The 20,079-nt window shown below is 47.1% G+C and overlaps 2 protein-coding genes across 7 annotated transcripts in view; one reads left to right on the top strand and one right to left on the bottom strand.

The window, feature by feature from the left end:
• PIK3CD (phosphatidylinositol-4,5-bisphosphate 3-kinase catalytic subunit delta) overlaps nucleotides 1-12,817 on the top strand; it is a 53,202-nt gene extending 40,385 nt beyond the window's left edge. For 3 of the 4 annotated variants that reach the window (XM_081870851.1, XM_081870853.1, XM_081870852.1), the window contains 10 exons: nucleotides 1,807-1,950; nucleotides 2,993-3,092; nucleotides 4,806-4,984; nucleotides 6,437-6,549; nucleotides 7,753-7,831; nucleotides 8,583-8,750; nucleotides 10,127-10,250; nucleotides 10,844-10,989; nucleotides 11,977-12,109; nucleotides 12,543-12,817. In XM_081870851.1, the coding sequence (XP_081726977.1) occupies nucleotides 1,807-1,950; nucleotides 2,993-3,092; nucleotides 4,806-4,984; nucleotides 6,437-6,549; nucleotides 7,753-7,831; nucleotides 8,583-8,750; nucleotides 10,127-10,250; nucleotides 10,844-10,989; nucleotides 11,977-12,109; nucleotides 12,543-12,680 (1,324 nt within the window). In that variant the 3' untranslated portion in view covers nucleotides 12,681-12,817. The remainder of the gene's footprint in view (nucleotides 1-1,806; nucleotides 1,951-2,992; nucleotides 3,093-4,805; nucleotides 4,985-6,436; nucleotides 6,550-7,752; nucleotides 7,832-8,582; nucleotides 8,751-10,126; nucleotides 10,251-10,843; nucleotides 10,990-11,976; nucleotides 12,110-12,542) is intronic. The other variant, XM_081870850.1, reaches the window with a different exon arrangement.
• A 3,660-nt stretch (nucleotides 12,818-16,477) lies between these two features.
• The window catches only part of CLSTN1 (calsyntenin 1), a 58,447-nt gene continuing 54,845 nt past the window's right edge, over nucleotides 16,478-20,079 (bottom strand). For all 3 annotated transcript variants that reach the window (XM_081870883.1, XM_081870885.1, XM_081870884.1), the window contains 2 exons: nucleotides 19,269-19,453; nucleotides 16,478-17,482 (listed from right to left, as the gene is read on the bottom strand). In XM_081870883.1, the coding sequence (XP_081727009.1) occupies nucleotides 17,285-17,482; nucleotides 19,269-19,453 (383 nt within the window). In that variant the 3' untranslated portion in view covers nucleotides 16,478-17,284. The remainder of the gene's footprint in view (nucleotides 17,483-19,268; nucleotides 19,454-20,079) is intronic.

The following is a 20,079-nucleotide window of genomic DNA, read 5'->3' as shown; positions in this document are numbered from 1 at the left end:
AGACCAACAGACGTTAAAAAACAGTGGATGCAATAAAATGACCAAAATATAGATAAAATCAATTGAATTTAATTTTTTCTATTTCCCCCCTGAAAAAAACACCATTTTATTGTTTCCATTTATTTATGCAGTGTGTAATCAATATTCATTTATTCAATATTTATTTATACAGTATGTAAGCAATATTCATTTATTCAATATTCCTTTATGCAGTATGTAATCAATATTCAGCAATTCCACCCTTCCCACGGTATTTATAAACAAAAGCACATACCGTATTTTTCGCTCTATCGGACGCACCGGACCATACGAGGGGGAGAGCAGAAAAAAAAAATTCTCCCCCTCTCTGCTCAGTGCCCCTTCAGCGAAGCGGCAGGAGAAACGGAGCCCCTTCCATTTCTCCTCCCGCTTCGCTGAAGGGGCGCTGCGTAGAGAGGGAAAACTGTGCAGCGCCTCTCCAGCGAAGCGAAGCCGGGAGAGCAAGAGGGATCGGTGTGCACCGACCCCTCTCGCTCTCCAGGCGGCCATCCGCAAGCCTTCGGAGCGCAGCGGGAACTCCTGCTGTGCTCCGAAGGCTTGCGGATAGCTGCCTGAAGCCTCCGGAGGGCAGCGGGAGTTCCCGCTGCGCTCTGGGGGCTTCAGGCAGCTTCACTGAACGCAACACGAAGCCTCTGGAGCACGGGGGGAGCTCTCCCTCTGCATTTTGGAGGCTTTGTGTTGCTATCGCTGAAGCCAAGGATCCTGCATTCACTCCATAAGACGCACACAAATTTCCCCTTAATTTTTGAAGGGGAAAAAGTGCGTCTTATAGAGTGAAAAATGCGGTAATGAACTTAACAGGGCTAGGTAGGCTTGCCTAAACAAGGAAGCTTTTAGCAGGTGTCAAAAGCAGTACAGTGAAAGTCTCTGAACCACACCCACAAAAAATTGATGGTGGCAGGCAAGGAAACATTGTGCACCCCTTGAACTCCTTGGTGGAAGGATAGGATAAAAGCATGAGGAGTAATATTAGTAAAACCAATTTGTTATCTTCTGCATCTTTGTTTTGCAATAACTTGTTGCCTGGTGTCGGGGGTGTGTGTGTGAGAGAGAGCGAGAGCGAAAACATCAGAGGCTGGTCTGTTAAGGCAAATGGGGTGCTGCCCCATCAGTCTCAGTATCATCAGCCAGCCCCCCACCTGTTTGCCTTCTTGCTTACAACCAGTTCATCTCCCTGCTCCTCCTCAATCTCAGTGTTGCCCTTGTAGAACTCAGCAGGGAGGTGCATGGGATAAAACTAGAATGAGTGGATTCCTGCTGGCCCTCATTCTTGCTTTACCTCTTTTTTCTGCCCTACCAGTCCCAATGGGAACCAGCAAAGGGGTTGGGCCAAGCAAACAAGAGGGCAGAAAGCTAACCCACGCCTACCCCAGGGTGGAGTCATGAGTGGTTATGGAACTGTCTGCATAACTCTCTGCTGTGCCCACAAAGCTGCTGGAATAAAAGTTGAAACCTGTGAGAACTGTAACTGAATGTTGCAGCATGGAACGCTTCTGTCTGAGGCACACCAGCCAGCCATACCCTTTCTTGTCACTGGCTCTGGCTCCTCCTGCTGTCGGGCTTCGTGCCTTCTGCCCCAGCAGTCTTGTCTCCCTCACCTACCCCCCAAAAAATCCCCACAGGGAAATAAAAATAAATAGATGAAGGGAATAAGAACAATGGGAAGGAAGAGGTGGGTTTGCTGGTTTACAATAGCCCTGTGTCAACTGATGCCTCTGCACTTGTGGTGTGGAAATGACTCCTCTGCCGCCGCCTCTCCTTCTGCAGAGATGCCGAATTGTTCCAGTACCTCCTCCAGCTGGTTCAAGTGCTGAAGTACGAATCTTATTTAGACTGCAAATTGACCACATTCCTGTTGGACAGGGCCTTATCCAATCGCAAAATAGGGCACTTCCTATTCTGGCACCTCAGGTAAGGAAGTACTTTGTGTACAGTTAAAAGCTAACCGCATGACACGGGCTGCGGCAGGGAAGGAATACAGAGATTAATAATTTCCTTATTCCTCACCCCCCTCCCCAGCCAGCTGTGGTCCCAATGAAAATCTCCTCCCCGCCTGCTTTTTGTTGTTGCTGTTGCTAAAGACCCAAGCTGTGTCAACTGATTTTAATATTGTGTTTTTAATGTGGCTGTAACCCACTTTGGGACTTTCTGGTGAAGGATGGATAAAACCATCAATAAATTATAATTAATCAAGTAATTAATTTGATGGCCTTTTAACTAGCATTTTCAACAGAGGCCTTTCTCTGTGGGCCCTCACTTGCTGAGGTGTGTTTATATGCTTGAACAAATGCGCAGGGACTTCTTCTGTGGTGGCTCCCACCCGACTTTAGAATGTATCCATCCCCATAATCACTGGCACCAACATTCTTATCATTTTTCGCAACAAGTTAATAAGGGATTGGGATGCGGGTGGCGCTATGGGTTAAATCACTGAGCCTAGGACTTGCCGATCGGAAGGTCGGCAGTTCGAATCCCCGCAGCAGGGTGAGCTACTGTTGCTTGGTCCCTGCTTCTGCCAACCTAGCAGTTCGAAAGCACATCAAAGTGCAAGTAGATAAATAGGTACCACTCCGGCGGGAAGGTAAGCGGCGTTTCCATGCGCTGTTCTGGTTCACCAGAAGCGGCTTAGTCATGCTGGCCACATGACCCGGAAGCTGTAAAGCGAGATGAGCGCCGCAACCCCAGAGTTGGCCACGACTGGACCTAATTACCTGGACCTATTTACCCTTTACCTTTACCTAATAAGGGATTACCTTTGTTTGTGGCTTGCTTTGTGTTCATTTTCTTAGTTTTTTTTTAATTGTCTTCTGATATTTTGCTTTTATTATATTTTGTTGTTGTACACTTTGCCCTGAAACTCATTTGGGTCAAGGATTTTTCTTTTTTTTTTTTTTTTTTAAAGATCACCATCATCCTAAAATGTCAATTTCCTCCTCTCATCATCCCCGCTTAGATCTGAAATGCATGTCCCGTCTGTGGCCTTAAGGTTTGGCCTGATCCTGGAAGCTTATTGCCGAGGGAGCACCCACCACATGAAATCTCTGATGAGGCAGGTAAGCAGCTGGCTTGTCCAAAGGGGATGCTTGCACTTTTTCAAACCAGCAGGTTGGTACAGGGCAGGCCCCAGGGCTGGATTAACCATTAAGCAAAATAAGCATGTACTTAGGCATAGGGGTCAGCAAACTTTTTTCAGTCCACTGTCCCTCAGACCTTTTGGGGGGGCGGGGTATATTTTGAAAAAAAAATAAAAATGAACTAATTCCTATGCCCCACAAATAACCCAGAGGTGCGTTTTAAATAAAAGCACACATTCTACTCATGTAAAAACACGCTGATTCCCGGACCAGATTGAGAAGGCAATTGGGCTGGATCCGGCCCCCAGGCCTTAGTTTGCCTACCCATGGCTTAGGGCATCAAGGGAAAAGGGGCACCACAGAAATTTTCCATTGTGATTAGAAGTAGGAGGGGGGGGGAATCAAATATATTTTTCCTTCTTATTGTAGGTTTTGTTTCATTTTGAAAAATAAAATTTTATATTACGGGTTGTTTATATAGGCACCAAAATCTTCTAGGTGTTTAGAGTCTCTAAAGGTCTGAATACAGCCCCGGGGGATTAAATAGCACGTTTATTTCATGTACAGAGGCCAAATGGACTGTCAATGGGATCTTATTTGGACGCCTTAAACATTTTGAATAGAACGAAATACAGTGGTGCCTCGCAAGACGAAATTAATTCGTTCCGCAAGTCTCTTCGTCTTGCGAGTTTTTCGTCTTGCGATGCACGGTTTTCCATAGGAATGCATTGAAAATCAATTAATGCGTTCCTATGGAAACCGCCTTCCCCCGACCTCTTCTGTCCGGGCGATTTAAAAGCCCCTGGGAAGGCAAGCAGGGTTTGCCCCCCGCCTGCCTTCAGAAGAGGTCCAGGACAGGCTTCGCGGACCTCTCCGCAAGGAGCGGGAGCGCTCCTTGCGGAGAGTTGCCAGCGCGCCCAGGCTTCGCGGCCCCGCCGCCCAGCTTCGGGACATCGTTCCGATGCCAGGCGGCGGGGGGAGGCTTTCTCGCCCCGCCGCCCGGCATCGGGACGATGCCCCGAAGCCGGGCGGCGGGGGGAGGCGTTCCCGCCCCGCCGCCCGGCATCGGGACGATGCCCCGAAGCCGGGCGGCGGGGGGAGACTTTCCCGCCCCGCCGCCCGGCTTTGGGACATCGTTCCGATGCCGGGCGGCGGGGGGAGACTTTCCCGCCCCGCCGCCCGGCTTTGGGACATCGTTCCGATGCCGGGCGGCGGGGGGAGACTTTCCCGCCCCGCCGCTCGGCTTCGGGACATCGTTCCGATGCCGGGCGGCGGGGGGAGACTTTCCCGCCCTGCCGCTCGGCTTCGGGACATCGTTCCGATGCCGGGCGGCGGGGGGAGGCGTTCCCGCCTCGCCGCCCGGCATCGGGGCATCCTTCCGAAGCCCGGCGGCGGGAGGAGGTGTCCCCGCCCCGCCGCCAGGCTTCGGAGGAGGTCCGAGGACAGCGGGGAAGACGAGCTGCGCTTCCCCACTGTCCCGGAGATTTCCCTATGGGCTGTCGTCTTGCGAAGCAAGCCCATAGGGAAATTCGTCTTGCGAAGCGCCTCCAAAACGGAAAACCCTTTCGTCTAGCGGGTTTTCCGTCTTGCGAGGCGTTCGTCTTGCGGGGCACCACTGTAGAACAAAATGAGTTGACTTGGCTCTGGTTGTGTTTTACATTATGTAATTTTTCATTCTGCCTCCCGATGCAGAGCGAAGCTCTCAACAAGATGAAGGCCTTGAATGGCATCGTCAAATTAAGTGCCCTAAAGAACCCCAAGCCTCAAACTAAGGAGTTTATGCACACCTGTTTGCGGCAAGAGACCTACCTGGAAGCTCTCTCCAACCTTCAGTCTCCCTTGAACCCCAGTGTCATCCTGGCAAAAGTCAGGTAAGGCAGGGCTGGCAGTGCTCAGGCACGGGGCTGGATGTGGCCCTCCAGGCTCCCTCGGAACTCTCCCTAGGCCACACCCCTTCTCGGGCCACACCCCTCAGCAGCTCCCTGCTAGAATGTGTTGCTGAATGCTGATAATGCCTCTCGCTTGCCTGGAGCGAGGATAGAGTAAATTTACCACATGTGGCTCCGCCCCACTTGGCCCCTGGGCTGAAAATGATTTTCTGTTGCTGACACAAGGGGGTACTTTGGATCACACCAGAGCTTGCAGTCGCTCAGAGTGGGCTGATTTCATCTTATCGATTTCAGCAGTTTATACTGCCCAGGACCCAACAAAGATGAAAAACATGTTTTTAAGCAACCCAAGATGCTGTTTTAAAACATCAAATCAGGGAACTCACAAGGCCTGTTGGAATAATACGGTTCTTTATCAGGAGTCGGAAGTTCAACAGGGAGAGGGGGTCTGTGTGATGTCTGCTGGGAGGTTGCTCCTCAGAAGTGTTTCCCCAAAACCAAACACACAGAAATGTGCCGTGCATCTTGAGCCTTGCAGGGGACCATTGACAGTGATTTCCCAGAAGGGCTCAGTAATCAGGCAGGGATACAAGGGGTTTAAGCAGCCCCTTGGACCCAAGTTGTGAAGGGCCTTATAAATTAGTACAAGAACCTCAAATTTGAGCCGGTAGCAGTTGTGCAGCCAGTGCAAGCTTTTAAGCACCAGAGTTAAGTGCTGGCAGTCATCTGCCCCCACCAACTGTTTGGCTGTAGCATTTTACACAATCTGGGCCTAGGATGGTGTAGACCCAGGAGGGCTCTGAGCTCAGCAGTAGAGCATCTTCTTTGCAAGCAGAATGACCCATTGGTGTTTCCAAGTAGGGCTGGGAAAGATTCCCTGCCTGAAACCCTGGACAGTCACTGCCAGTCATTGCAGGCAGTACTGAACTAGATGGACCTAATGGTTTGACCCTGTATAAATCAGCTTTCTTTTGTTCTTAACGCCTAAAGGGAAGGGCTGTAGGTCACTAGTAGAGCACATGCCTTGCATGTAGAAGGGCCTGGGTTTGATCTCTAGCCTTTCCTTTTAAAGCAGGTCTCTCCAAACTTGGGTCCCAGCTGTTTTTGGACTACAGTTCCCATCATCCCTGATCACTGGTCCTGCTAGCTAGGGATGATGGGTGTTGTAGTCCAGAAGCAACTGGTGACCCAAGTTTAGGAAACCCTGATTTTGAAGGACCTGGCAGCAGCTGTTGGGGGAAAGATCTCCCTCTTTCTGCCAGGGATCCAGTAGAGCAGCTTGACAACACAGCATGGCTATGTGGAAAGAGTCTATCTTGCACCATTTAAAAGTTTTATTATTTCCACCCCTTCTTACCTCCACGCTTCTGCAAGTAGGTGGAGGTTTTCAGCTGGTTTTCATATATATGTGTGTGTGTGTGCAATTTTTTCTAGTGTGGAGCTTTGCACTTTCATGGACTCGAAGATGAAGCCTCTCTGGATCGTGTTTAACAATGAAGAGATAGGCGGCACCAGCAACGTGGGGATCATCTTCAAAAATGGAGATGGTAAGGAAGCCACACCACAGCTTCTTGCTGGCTTGGGTATATAGGAGGAGCCTCTTTGTCCCAGGGAGATGCCTCTCCCAGTAACAGTGGTCGTGTTAACTAAGGAGCATGTAGTTAAACTATGCAGCTGGCTATCACTTCTCTGTTTGATGCAGTCTGTGTGTAGTGTTTTTACAAACAGCGATATGGCAGGTCCTTGCCCCAAGCAGCTTACAGTTTAAAATAGACACTGGGAAAGAGCAGAGGATGTGGGAAATTAGAAGAGTATGTGATTATTTCAACTACGTTTACTCTGGCTTTGTTACAATAAAGTAGGAATGAGTTTGTTGTCCAGCAACATCTGGAAGGCTGCAGGTTGCCTATTCCTGGACTTAAGGCTCCTAGGACCACCTTTCAGGAAAGAGGCTGCCTGCTGTGTCTCTGTATGAGTTCCTGCTCTGGCTTTTTATTGATTAAAACTAATGAGTTTTGACAAGGTAATTAAGAGGTGTGGTTGCATAGATGCTGTTCTGGGGCATGCAGATATCTATCTACATCCACATTTGTGACAGTTTGCAGGGTATTATATATTTACCTCTTGATTTGGCTATTTGCTTTTAATGTGGATTTTTTAAAGTAACCCTGGAATTTTATTTCCACTGTTGACACTGCAGGGTGTAGATTAAGTAAACAACATGCCGGCTAACATACAAAAAACCTCTTTCCTAAAGAAGGTACATATCTTAAGTCGGCATGCTAGTTTCCTAGCACAAACATTGTGCATTATGCTGGTAATCTTTTTACAACAACCTTGTAAGGCAGGTCCGTATTATGATGCCCAATGAACAGGCATCAGTTTTCCTACTGCTAAGTGAGTTCGTGTTGACAGAGGCAAGATGTACAACTTAGGAGACTCCTCCCTAGGTCTCATCAGGCTAAGTTTTGCTAAGTTAGCCGTGCCAATCAGTTGCACAGCGTCTACTCTGAGTAGGACTAATGCTGGCTACAACCCTTAGTCACAATTCTACCCCAGCTTTCCCAGTTTTAATCATCAGAGCACCCTAAAACATGGGAATGCACAAATCTGCATGTTGTTAGTGCCCCATTGTGGCCAAATGAAGAACACACAAAGGCAAATGTTCCCATCATCATAACCACTGATGAAATGGGAGAAATCATGGGATGAATAGAGAAAAAAAGAGAAATGTTTCTTAAATTTTTCAGATCTCCGTCAGGATATGTTGACCCTGCAGATGATCCAGCTGATGGATATCCTGTGGAAGAAAGAAGGGCTAGATCTCAGGTGAGTTCCAAAATAAATAATTATGATGTTTATACGCCCCCCCCCCTTTCATCCAAGGTCCTTAAGGCTGCATACATAGTTCTCTCTTCTCTTCTCTCCCCCCACCCACAAATTTTACCTTCACAACAACCCTCTGAGGTTGATTAGGGCTGAGAGATCCATTTAGCTACTGGTCCACAAAAGAGCAAGCCATCGAGGCTGGTTTGGGTCTCTCACTCCTGTCTCTCTTGATATTTGCAAATTAACCCTGGGTGTTGGGGTGTGTGTTTATGTGTGTAGGGCAATGGAGTGGAAGTCTCAAACTAGGCTGCTAATGGTGCGCTACCTCTGCGGCTGCTGCAATCAGAGCAGACTGGTAGCCCAGCATAAAATGGCACTTTTAAGGCACAGAAACTCTACACTGTCCAAGCATTCTGTCACCTGACTGCCCAACAGCCAATCCCGGTATACCAGGGTATATAAAAGCCCTTGCCTCAGGGCTTGCTCCAGAGTCTTCAAAATACCTCTCTGGCGTCAGGACAGCCTTGAGTCCCTGCTCTCTTCCCCCAACAGTGACCATGGCTTGGGCAACACACCTTCCTTCCTTCCAGGCCTTTTAAGAACTTGGGACCCATGCCTGGGTCTGGTTTTGGGGGTTTTGGCCATGTACCTGCCTCTTGCCCACTTGGGCTGGCAGTGGCTTCCCTGCAAAACACCCAGAATTTTTAAAAAAGGGTCCTGACATCTTCCTCTCACTCTTACCTTCTTTAAGGATGACTCCTTATGGCTGCCTTTCCACGGGAGACAAGACAGGGCTGATAGAAGTGGTCATGGACTCAGACACGATTGCCAACATTCAGCTCAACAAGAGCAATATGGCGGCCACTGCCGCCTTCAACAAGGACGCCTTGTTGAACTGGCTGAAGTCCAAGAACCCAGGGTAAGTTTTTGTATTATTGCAGGGGGTTGGAATCCATGGCCCCCTTCTAACTCTACAATTCTATTTCCTTACTATGACTACTGTTATTTTTAAATTATTGTTAGAGCAAGTAAGAACAGTAGGTTGTATATAAGGCCTCTTGTTCCATTAGTGCAAGGATTTGAGTTCACACATGGGAACTTCTCTCTCCGCCCTCCACTCCACTCCACCCCCAGATCTTCTCCAGAGGAGGGGAGGGAGGTTGTGTTGTGCTGACATAAATGCTTGCATGAATGGAACGAGGAGCTTATTGCTGCTGTGGATTCAAGCCCACAAATATAAATCAAATTGCAAAATGGTTCAGTGAGGATTAAAAAACCCCGACTTCCCAAATAGATGAAGGGTCACCAACCTTTAATAGGCTTACTGGACACATGCAGAATTTTTAAGCTGGTGCCTTGAGTTCATTGGGAGCTTTGAAAAGTACATAAAGCTGAAAGAGGAAGTGGGAAAGAAAGTCACTTACCCAACTTCCTCCTCCAGTCCTATCTACTTTCCAAGGGAAAAAAATAAACACCCTCAGCACCTCGTGAGTGTGGGAAGTTGTGCGCATCACACTATCAGCCCCAGCAACAGATCATCTAAATACCTGGATAAATAAAAATGTCTTTTAAAAGATGGCTTAAACCTATTAGGGTTGGCACCTGCCAGATCTGTGAAGGGGAGGCTGTTGTGTAATGAGTGCTGCAACTGAGAACATCCTTTCCCGCATTGACACATTATGTTTGCTGTTTGGGGCTGGGTTAAGAAGGTATTTTACCTGATCTCTGTGTCCGAGGCTGGTATATATGGGAGAAGGCAACCCCCCGCCCCAAGCACCTACATCCTATTTGTGGTTGTAACAGAAATGTATGGGGCATACACACCATACATTTAAAGCACATGGCTCCATCTCCCAAAGAATCCTAGGAACTGTAGTTTTTACCCCTATAATTCCCAGTACCCATGACAAACTAGTTCCTGGGATTCTTTGGAGGAAGTCATGCTCTTTAAATGCATATGGTGTATGTGAAGCCATGGAGAAATTGGCCATGTTCTCTGACCTAGCTCACTCCATTGTTATTTTGAGTCATTTGATTTATTTCCCACCAAGGAACTCGAGGCAACAGCATACATGGTTTCACCACCTCCCCATTTTACCCACAAACAACCCTGAGAGGTAGATTAGGGACGCATCCAGTGAACTTCATGATGGAGCAGGGATTTGAACCCTGGTCTCCCAGGTCCTAGTCCGGCACTTTAACCACCATACCACACCGGCTGCAAGGTTACATTGCCTTGCAAGGATGAGCTCCAGCTTATCTTCAGTGGGTTTTTGTTCCCTGCCTTTTGTGTAGCGATGCGCTGGACCGAGCCATTGAGGAATTCACACTCTCCTGTGCTGGATACTGCGTGGCCACCTACGTGCTTGGCATTGGAGACCGCCACAGTGACAACATCATGATCCGAGAGAACGGCCAGGTATCAGCAATCTGATACGCCTTCAAGGGGCGATGCAGCTGGTTAATTTCTTCCCACCTCTTTTTGAATCCTCTCAACACCCCTGTGGAGTAGTTTTATACCGATAAGGAAGGCTTCTGCAGTGGCTTTCAAACTCTCCCAGAAGGAGGTTGCAGCATTAGGGACTTTTTTAAGAGAAAAAGGCAACGAAGAGGCTACACATTAGCAGCTTGCAAATTTATGCATGGCATGGAGACAGCGGCTAGATAAAATCCCCTCCCCCAATAGAATTTGCATCCAACAAGGATGGCTTTAAAAGAGGATTGGACAAATTCGTGGAGGGGGCTGCTAATGGCCACTGGCCATGAGGGCTATTCTCTGCCTCCACTGTCGGAGGCAGTAATGCTTCTGAGTACCAGTTGCTGTAATTGGCAGATCTGCTTAAGGTTTGCACTACCTATTGTGTAATTTCTTAGTGCAGAATTTATTGTTTTTTAGAATGGTGCAAGTAGGGTCTCTCTTCTGTGTTGGGAAATTCTAGGCTGTTGGGACGATGCTGCCAGGCTTGCAATTAGAAGCCCTAACCTGCTCTCCCCCCCCCCATTTGTTTCCAGCTGTTTCACATTGATTTTGGCCACTTCCTGGGAAATTTCAAGACCAAGTTCGGGATCAATCGCGAACGGGTCCCTTTCATCTTGACCTACGACTTTGTCCACGTGATCCAGCAGGGCAAAACCAGCAACAGCGAGAAGTTTGAACGGTAAAGGATGCTCTGTGTTGCTTTGAAAGTTACCCCCGATTTGCTCTGGCCGGGCTCTCCCCTCCCCTCCCCGATTTGCCTGGGGCTTAGGGTGGAATCAAGGGCTTTGTGTCAAGGGTTGGGAGCGGCTGGTAACTGAGAAACAAAGTCAGAGAGATGGACTATATACAATGGACGTTTTGTGTAAAAGGTATATGCGCACGCACAGTGAGGGTCTGTGTGTAAAATCTGGGTGTGTATTAACACATACACACGGGAGAAAATTTATGGGCTGCACCCAATGAGAGTCTTACTCAGAGCAGACCTACTGAAGTTAATGGGCCTAACATTGTATACCACCAATAAAAAGACAAAAATACACCTATACCGCATTCTGTATACAGCTCAGAACCAGGTTACTTGAGAAGCCGCCTTGTGCCTTACACACCCAGTAGATCGCTGCAGTCTGCGGGAGAGTTTCTCTTGCAAGTTCCAAAGACTTCTGAAGTGCATTTTGCAGTAACTCAGAGCAGGGCATTTCGAGATATGGCAGGAACCCACTATCTGCACTTTCGGAAACAGTTGAAGACACCCCCCCACACACACACTTGATGAATGGATTTTAGTCTTGTTTTAAATGTATTCGTTCTTTTGGTGTTTTAAACTGCTTTTAATTAACTTCCATGTAATACACCTTGAGACTATGGCTTAGAAGGCAATTAATAAATCAGTGGTGTAAGAAGTATTACAAATTATCTAACTAATGACACACTGTCTATACAAACAAGCAAATGTAGACAGTTTGCTTCTGGCAATGGGCTGTACTAAGTGGTCTACGAAGCCCATGAGTTGTCCCATGTATATATTGCAGAGTGTTGGTGTGTACAATTGTTCCTGAATTGTATCTAGTGCAAATCCTAGTGAAATTAAGTTGCACAATTTATTTATTAGGGAGGGGGCATTGTCCTCCCTTCCATCCACTTCCATTTCATACCTTTTTCCTTCCAGATTCAGAGAGTACTGCGAAAGAGCCTACATGATCCTCCGATGCCACGGCCTCCTCTTTCTACACCTGTTTGCACTGATGAAAGCAGCGGGGCTGCCGGAGCTAAGCTGCTCCAAAGACATCCAGTATCTCAAGGTGAGAGAGAGGCAGGTCTCAAGGTCAGGCAAGGACCCACCTTTACAGCAGGCTGACCCCATTTTCCCCCAAATTCCCCCCCCCACGGACCACTGAATATTTTTGCCTGCCATAGCAATTGTTAGGTGCTGCACCATTTTCAATCGTGTTTTTGCAGCTTCATTTCTTACATTTTGTACTGTGTTTACTATTCCATAGAACACAACAAACTATAATATGTATGAAATGAAAGCAGCAATAAAAACAGAGTTAAAAATCAATGTGGATATGGAGCATAGACAATGCTGTGGTCCACTGACCAGTTTGAGAACCCCTGTCTTAAATTGTTTTTAATACTGTGTTTTTGTTTGCTAGGACCTTATGGTGAAGGGCGGGTAAGAAACTGAACTAAAAATAAAACAATAAATTTAGCTCCTTTTTCCTCCTTCCTTAGGACTCGCTGGCATTAGGGAAGACGGATGAAGAGGCGAGGAAACACTTCCAGCTCAAGTTTAACGAAGCCTTGCGGGAGAGCTGGAAAACCAAAGTCAACTGGCTGGCTCACAATGTGTCCAAGGACAACAGGCAATAGTTCTCTAAGCCTCTTTTATCTACCTGCCAGGAGCACTGAGTTGTGCCCAATATTTTTTTGGGGGGGCCATCACATCATACATGTGACCAGCCCCCTCCCCTCAACAGGCTCCCATTGGAGCCTGGCTTTGGCCTGTGAGGGAGAGGGGCGGCAGAGAGCTGTGCCCCTCTCCACAACTGGCCTGCAACTTGTGATGTTCACCCTCGCTGTAGCGCGGGGAGATGGGGCCCAGCAGTGGCACCCCCTCTCGATATTTTTTTTGGGGGGGCTGAAGCCCCCAGCACCTGCCCATCCTTTGAAATGGACCCTCCAAGAAAAGGTTTCCTACTTCTTGGCTATTTATGCGACTGCTTGAGTCTTTTCTTGCTGGAAAGCTACTCCTCCTGCACATCTTTGTTTATGTGTGTGTTTGTGAGTCCATTCATGGATTACAGGAGGTCCTTGTATAGGCATTCTGTAACTTCAAGATTGCTTTGGCCTCTCAGCAGAGTGAGGACTGGGCCTTTGGGCAAAGCAGTTAGCAACATCCTTCCAGCACATGCATTTTAAAAGGATGGCTTTGAAAGGGGTATGTGTGGTTTTGCGTGTTGTGTATTTTATACTGATAAAGCGTGTGCTAGATATACTTTACTTGTTCACTGGTTGAACAGAGATATTTGTAGTGTGAAAACCTCCAAAATCGGAAGAGCTGGGCTCTCTAGGAGGAGGATTTGATGCCTTTCTTTTCTGGATTCTTTTGTGTAACACATGAACCCTCACCTCTATAAAAAAAGAAAGAAAGAAATGCTACAGGTGACAGTGTCTCCTGCAATGCTTTACTTGCATGGTTGTAGTAAAGATCAAAACTCTTACACTTGTACTGGATAGTCACTGTGCTAGGTAATTTTTTTGTTTCACTTATACTTAGCCAATAACTGTAAAGAAAACAGCCTTGAGGTACTACGTACAAGCCGATTCTGAACTGTTTTTTGTTCCTATGTGGGGGCTTAAGCCAAAGATTTGCATTTATAAAGGTTTACATGTGATTTCAGGTGCTTGGTTTGAGGACTGAAATATAGCTGTTTTTGTTAAGGTGTGTCCTTGTCATTTCTTATTAGCAGTTGGACTGTCTTGTTGGTACGCTGCAAGGGCCACTAATAATAATGTTCAACATGTGACCAGCTTACAGATTTTTGCAAAAGGCAGAATGAGCAAGGATGCCTCAACACCCAGGTTCCAAACTGCCTTTTTGCAAAACTGAAGACTTTTGATATACTTAAATTTCCTTTTCTGGGCCCAAAACTTTTCAAAGACCTACCTTGCTTTTATAATGAGCCAGAGCAGGGGGCCATCTAGTATTGTCAACACAGTCTGAAAGCTGCTCTCCAAGGTTTAAGGCAGGAGTCTCTCCCAACCATACCTGGCCATGCCTTCTGCTTGCAAGGCAGATGCTCTACAACTGAGCTACGGCCCTTATCTGTACAAGCACAAAAGAACTTGAGAGAATACCATCATCAGATCCTGCTTCCAAATCTATGTTACCAAGGTGCTCTGTCAGAAAAACGCTCACACATTTTGTTTCCTAAATAATATAGGATTAAAAAAAAATGCATTCAGTTGCTGGGCAGAAAGAAATCAGCTCAGAGGCCTAACAAAGAAGCAGAAAGTTAGACAATAACAAAAGAAAAATTTAGAACCAGAAATTTATTGTAGCTCAGACTCCCCACCCCCCCAAACTTGACCTATTTACCAATATACACATCTGAAATGTTAGATCCATGATGGCTACATACTGCATCAGAAAAAGTGTACAACCTTTCAGCATTAGCATTTAAAAGAGAGAGAGAGAGAGAGTCATGATCAGGTTTACAGTCTCTAAAATACAGCTGCTACAGTGATGGTATCATGAAAAAGAGGGTTAAGGAGTCTTCTCTACACAGTGACATTTAAAGCACAGGGCAACTTGGACATATGTTAAAAGTTTTCCCGTTTTGTTTTGTTTTACTTCAAACTAGCACTTGTAACAGTGGTCAAAACCAATTTCCTTGCCCCTTAACATTTTGCAATTAAACAACCCCCACACACCCCCAAAGTGAGTAGGAATGAGCCAAGTTGTTTGGGGCTTAGCCTTTCCCTATTGTCAGGTCCACCCTATTGTAAAAGGCACTCCAGAGAGACTTGCCTCTAACTTAGGGATGGGGACTCTGCCCCTGCAGACACAGCTCCCATCATCCCTGACCACTGGTCATGCTGGCTGTGGGGCAGGAGCCCAGCAACATCGGGAGTGCTGCAAGGTCCCCATCCCTACGCAAAAACAAACCCTGCTGCTAGGTAGTAAGAGATTAAAAATGCCAGGTCCAGAAGCATCTTGCAGGAAGCTGCCTTATCCCAAGCCAGCCATCTAGCTCAGTAATATCTGTACTGACAGGCAGTGCCTTCCCAGGACTTTCAGGAGGGACATCCCTAGCTCTACCTGGAGATGCCACAGGGGATTGAAGCTGCAGCCCTTCTGCATTCAAGGCAGACACTCTACCAATGAGGGGAGGTCTCACTCTATTTCCTCACTGCTGTCTCCAACCACCTGGATCAAGCCCTCTGCCTCCCCACAAACAGACATCCCAGCAGCCAACATTCTCCCCCGGCCCTGCTGAATCCAATGCTCAAACTCCTAAAACTGCAATGCAGCCAGATTTTTTCCCCTCATGCAAAGCAGCTGGTCAGAACTTGGCTCACCTTAGCAGGCAACCCACACAACAAAGAAAAGCTTCAGCAGAAAACCCCTTCAGGGGAATAAATCAACTGTAAAAGCAATAAACTCGAGGCTCTCTCAAGGAATAGTAATTTTTAAAAAGTTAAACCAGAGGAGAGGGAGGACCACATGCCTAATGAAAAGCCCAGCACTCACCACTGCCATCGGGGTCATAACTTGCTTTTCGGAAAACCACTCTGGTCCCTTCCAAATTCGGGCAAAACATTTTACTGGGCATGGTCTTCCCACCGACAACCCCCTGCCCCGTCTCCAAACCTTGTGGACTAAACTGCTTAATTAAAGAGTATTCACAAGGTCACCACTGGGAATAGCTTATGCCCTAGTTTTGACAGAAAGGTAGCGCATATGTTCAGTGTAAACAACAACCGAAAGAAGAGAACGGAAGCTTAATAAAAAGAGACCCAACATCCCCACGTTAATTGTACCAAAGGAGCTACAGGGAATGGACAGGAGTGTTTGTTTGTTTTTTTTAAAAAAACAGGAATGATGCCAGCAAGGAAAGTCGACCTGACCTCCTCCTCTCCAAAATGTATATTCAAGTTCACAACTTAAGACAGGCAGCCAAGACAGAAGCACCCTTCCTGCGACACTGTCCTTTTACAATCAACCGAGCCACCTGCGTGACTAGTAGTGTGCAACCCAGAGAGAGCACCAGGTCCAATTGGGCTGTCTCCCTTTGTGCAAAAGAAATTGTGTGATCTGGCCAGCCCACCTTACTGTCCCTAAAACTGAAACAGACCAGGACCCAGAATGCAAGAGGCAGGACAGTTGGACCCAGAAAAAAAGGGGGTCCCCCTCCCACAACAATAAAATATAAAAAAATTATAAGGGGAGAAACCCATCAGTAGAGTTGTGCCAGAGAGAAGATGGCAGTCTAATCCAATGCCATTGGATCATCGTTAGCTTTTCCTCTATGCTAATTAAACTTGCCCCATGCTGCTGCTGCAGGAATTTTTTGGGGGGAGGAAAACCCAAAACCTTATTATTACATCATGCAGCATGATTTTTGATTTTAAAACCCTAGCATGGCTTGTGTCCCCCCCTCCCCCCTTTCCCCGTTTTCACTACCACAAATGACATAATTACATAATTCCAAGATTATTTACAAAATATTAAAAAGTCTGTTAAATCTTCTAACATAGTTAACCTCATTCTGCCACTTTACACATGCACTAGAGTTCAGGAGGAGGAAAAGAAATGCATTTAAAAAGAAGAAGAAGAAGAAGAATCACAGGGATGTAACAAGCCACAAAATAATAATAATAAAAATAATAATAAATCCGACCCAAAAGTTTTAAAAAAGTTAATCTTTTTGTGAGAGAAGGATCCTGGCATTATTATTATTATTATTTTACACTCAACCACCCCAACAAGAAAGCATGAGAAACGATGCCAGAAACCTAGTGCCGGACCAAAAATAAGATTAAAAAAAACCTCAAAATCATGGTCTAGCGTGTGCAATGACTAGAGGGCTGGTCACGTCCCTTAAATGAGATGACACAAGGAGTGTGTGAGTGAGAGAGACAGATAGCACAAGGCAGTTCCTTGCAGAGTAGAAATAAAAATAATCCAGTCATTGTGAGGCGAGGGAGAAATAGGTACTAAATAAATTTCTAGAGGTGCGAGATTTTGATTGGCGAGATTAGCCAGGAAAGAAGAGACAGGACACCAGGACAGGGGGTCTAGGGAGGGGGGGATGTTGGTCAGCTCTGGGGGCCTAAGCGACTCTGTTCACGCCATGGATTCTCAGGAGCGATGGAGTGGTTTTGCCGCAGAGTCTTCTAGGGCAGAAGAACAAAGGAGAGAGACAGAGAGACAGACAGAGAAAGACATACAACAGCGGAGGGAGCTGGGATCAATAGGTGAGCGTGGAGTCATCCCATTCTAGCTGCTGCTGCCTGTTCACGTTCTGCTGGTCCTCTTCCCGCTCCCCCTCCTCTTCGTCACTGCTCTCGGACTCAGCGCTGGTGATGTCGTCCTCCTCCTCCCCATCCTCACTCTCCTCCTCCTCCTCTTCCTCCTCCTCCTCGCTGCTGTGCTGGTCCTCGTATGTCTGTGCAAGGAAAACAAAGACCCCAAAAAGGATGAATGGAATTGCAGCCAATGCTAGTTCTACTTGGAGCAGCCCCCGCTGAAATTAAGAGAGGCCACTGGGCAGGGGTTGTTTTTTAAGGAACAGCGCTCTGCTTGTTTGCTATCTGTATTTTAACACATTTACCTTTTATACGATTTGAATTCTATTAGAGAATGATTACTTTTCAACTTACTGCCTTTTATATGATTCTAGCTTTTTGAATTTTATCTGAGTTGTTTCAGTTTGTGAATGCTGCCTTTAGTCCCAGTCAGGGAGGAAAGGCAGGAGATAAATAAGTACAGTAATAATAAAAAAACAACTAGTCATACCTCGGGCTGAATGTGCTTCAGGTTGAGCGCTTTCGGGTTGCGCTCCGCGGCAACCCGGAAGTAACGAAATGCGTTACTTCCGGGTTTTGCTGCTCGCACACGTGCAAACGGTCAAAATGACGTCACGCGCATGCGCAGTGAATCGCAACCCGCGCGCACACAGACGCGGGTTGCGTTCGCTTCTGGATGCAAATGGGGCTCTGGAACAGATCCCGTTCGTATCCAGAGGTACCACTGTACTTAGTTCAATTAGATTCAAGGGGTATATTCGGAGTAGATGTTTAGTCGAATATGACATAATAATGCAAGGCACCTTCTATTGCAACTTTTAAATGCCTACTGAAAACTTTTCTATTCTGCAAGGCTTAGGCAGGCAATGAAGAATCCATATTTCCACAATAGTTAATTGATGCCTGTTTTAAACTTTTGCTTTCACGCATTTTTGTTGCAATCCACTTTGATATTTTTTTTTTTACTGAAAGAGTGGTAAACACTTTATAAATGGGTAAGAAGGGCCATGCTGTTCTCACAAATGGGAAGCCCACAAGCAATGACCCATTGTGGTGATGTTGTTTTTTCACTTCTGAGGCTTTCTACCCAAGTCCTTTCTTCTACCAGTCTCCTCTGGCTTGCTCTTCCCCATACAGGCAGAAAATACAAGCCCATGACTCAAGCCGAAGACCAATGCAGCTCCAAATGCAGGCAGGGTGATGCACCTCTCCTACAGAGTTCAGCAACAGGCAATCTCTTGTCCAGGGGAAGGAGAGAGCAGTTGAGTTCCAGAGTCTGGTCAGCCCAAGTAGATGTTTCATGCTGGCCAGAAGCCAGGAATGTTCAGGGAGAGAACGAGCTGAGGGGCACTTTTGGAAAATTCAGTTGGCTCAGGATACAGCAGTTTAATGGATGTCTTGTGTTTGAGAGACGTCAACTGCTGGTGTGTTTGCCTGTACAACTTCCAAGAGCTGGCTCCCTTTAGATTGCATCCCATTCAGGGATAAAGGCACTCAGGGAGAGCCAGTGAGGGGTGTGGCTTGGGAAGAGTGCTGAGGACCAGCCAGAGAGGCCTGGAGGTCCGAATGATGTCCCTACCACCACCACCCTTTTTCAAATCAATTACTGAAGGGTGAAATGCTTCATAAACTTTAGCATCAGGCCCGCCTCTCACATACAGGGCCTTTAAAGAAAAGCCAGAGGAAGATGCTGCAGCGCTGGTGGCAGAGGAATGCCAATGATGGTGAGATAAGGGTGGGCTCCCTTGGAGGGCTGGCTGTAGAAGCTCAGCAGGCATGATGCAAACTTTGGACCACCTATTGAAGAACGAAGCCCCAGAGGAATCTGTACCCTGCCCCCTTGGATAAAGTGCAAGAGCGAAAGGAGGGGGAAGAGGAGGGGAGGGAACCCACACAGAGAAACCCACAACACCGCACAAGCCTTACCTCCATGGGGTTGACAGTAATGGTCAAGGCTGAGTCGTCCCAGTCCATCTCGTTCTCCTTCCCAGAATCCTGGTCCCGCATTGTCCGCTGGTGGGCAGCTCTGATCCGGAACACGCCCAGGATGATCATGAATACTAGGAAGCTGACGCAGACCACAATCACAACAGTGGCAGTGCTTGGGACCACTAGGAGAGGGTAGGAAGATGGAGGCAGATTGCAGTTAGATAGTAACAGAAGAGGAAGAAGCAGGCAGCACATGCCATGTACTTCCTTACCCAGAGTGGTGAGGAGATCAGGGGAATTTTTCTAGGACTACTCAGGATTTTTTGGAGAAGGAAGCACTAGAGAATCACAGTATGTGCATGATACAGGAAACCCCCCACCCCCAAAATGCTGCTTGCTCAGTTTGCATGTTTATCCCATGTAGTTACAAAAAGGTATACTAGTTCCCAAGCAACTGTACAGTCAGCTCATCTACATTTCTGAAGCATAAGCTGCTCCTAACTGCTTCACTCCAACTTCCAAGGCTAATGGTTCTCATTGAGGCCCAGCCTCATGACAAGGGTGCTAATGGGCAGACGTCAAAAGGTGTCTGGAACCCACAGTCTCTGGTTATGAATGCCCATCCCGGGCTCCCTTCACTGGTTTGTGAATTATTCTGCCAGCCTCTTCCTGATTCTCCATTATTGAAACTGCCAAACAAATTGTGCTCTTGTTCACAGATGGCAGAGAAAGCTTAGTTCTGCTAATCTGATGCCCTCTGGATCTTTTGGACTACAATTCCCATCAGCTTCCCCCACCCCTGGGGCTG

This window comes from Podarcis erhardii, assembly GCF_964252035.2.
Source record: "Podarcis erhardii genome assembly, chromosome: 7".
Lineage (NCBI taxonomy): Eukaryota > Metazoa > Chordata > Lepidosauria > Squamata > Lacertidae > Podarcis > Podarcis erhardii.
Note: the sequence above shows the minus strand (reverse complement) of the source record. Positions and strands in the feature narration are given on the sequence as shown.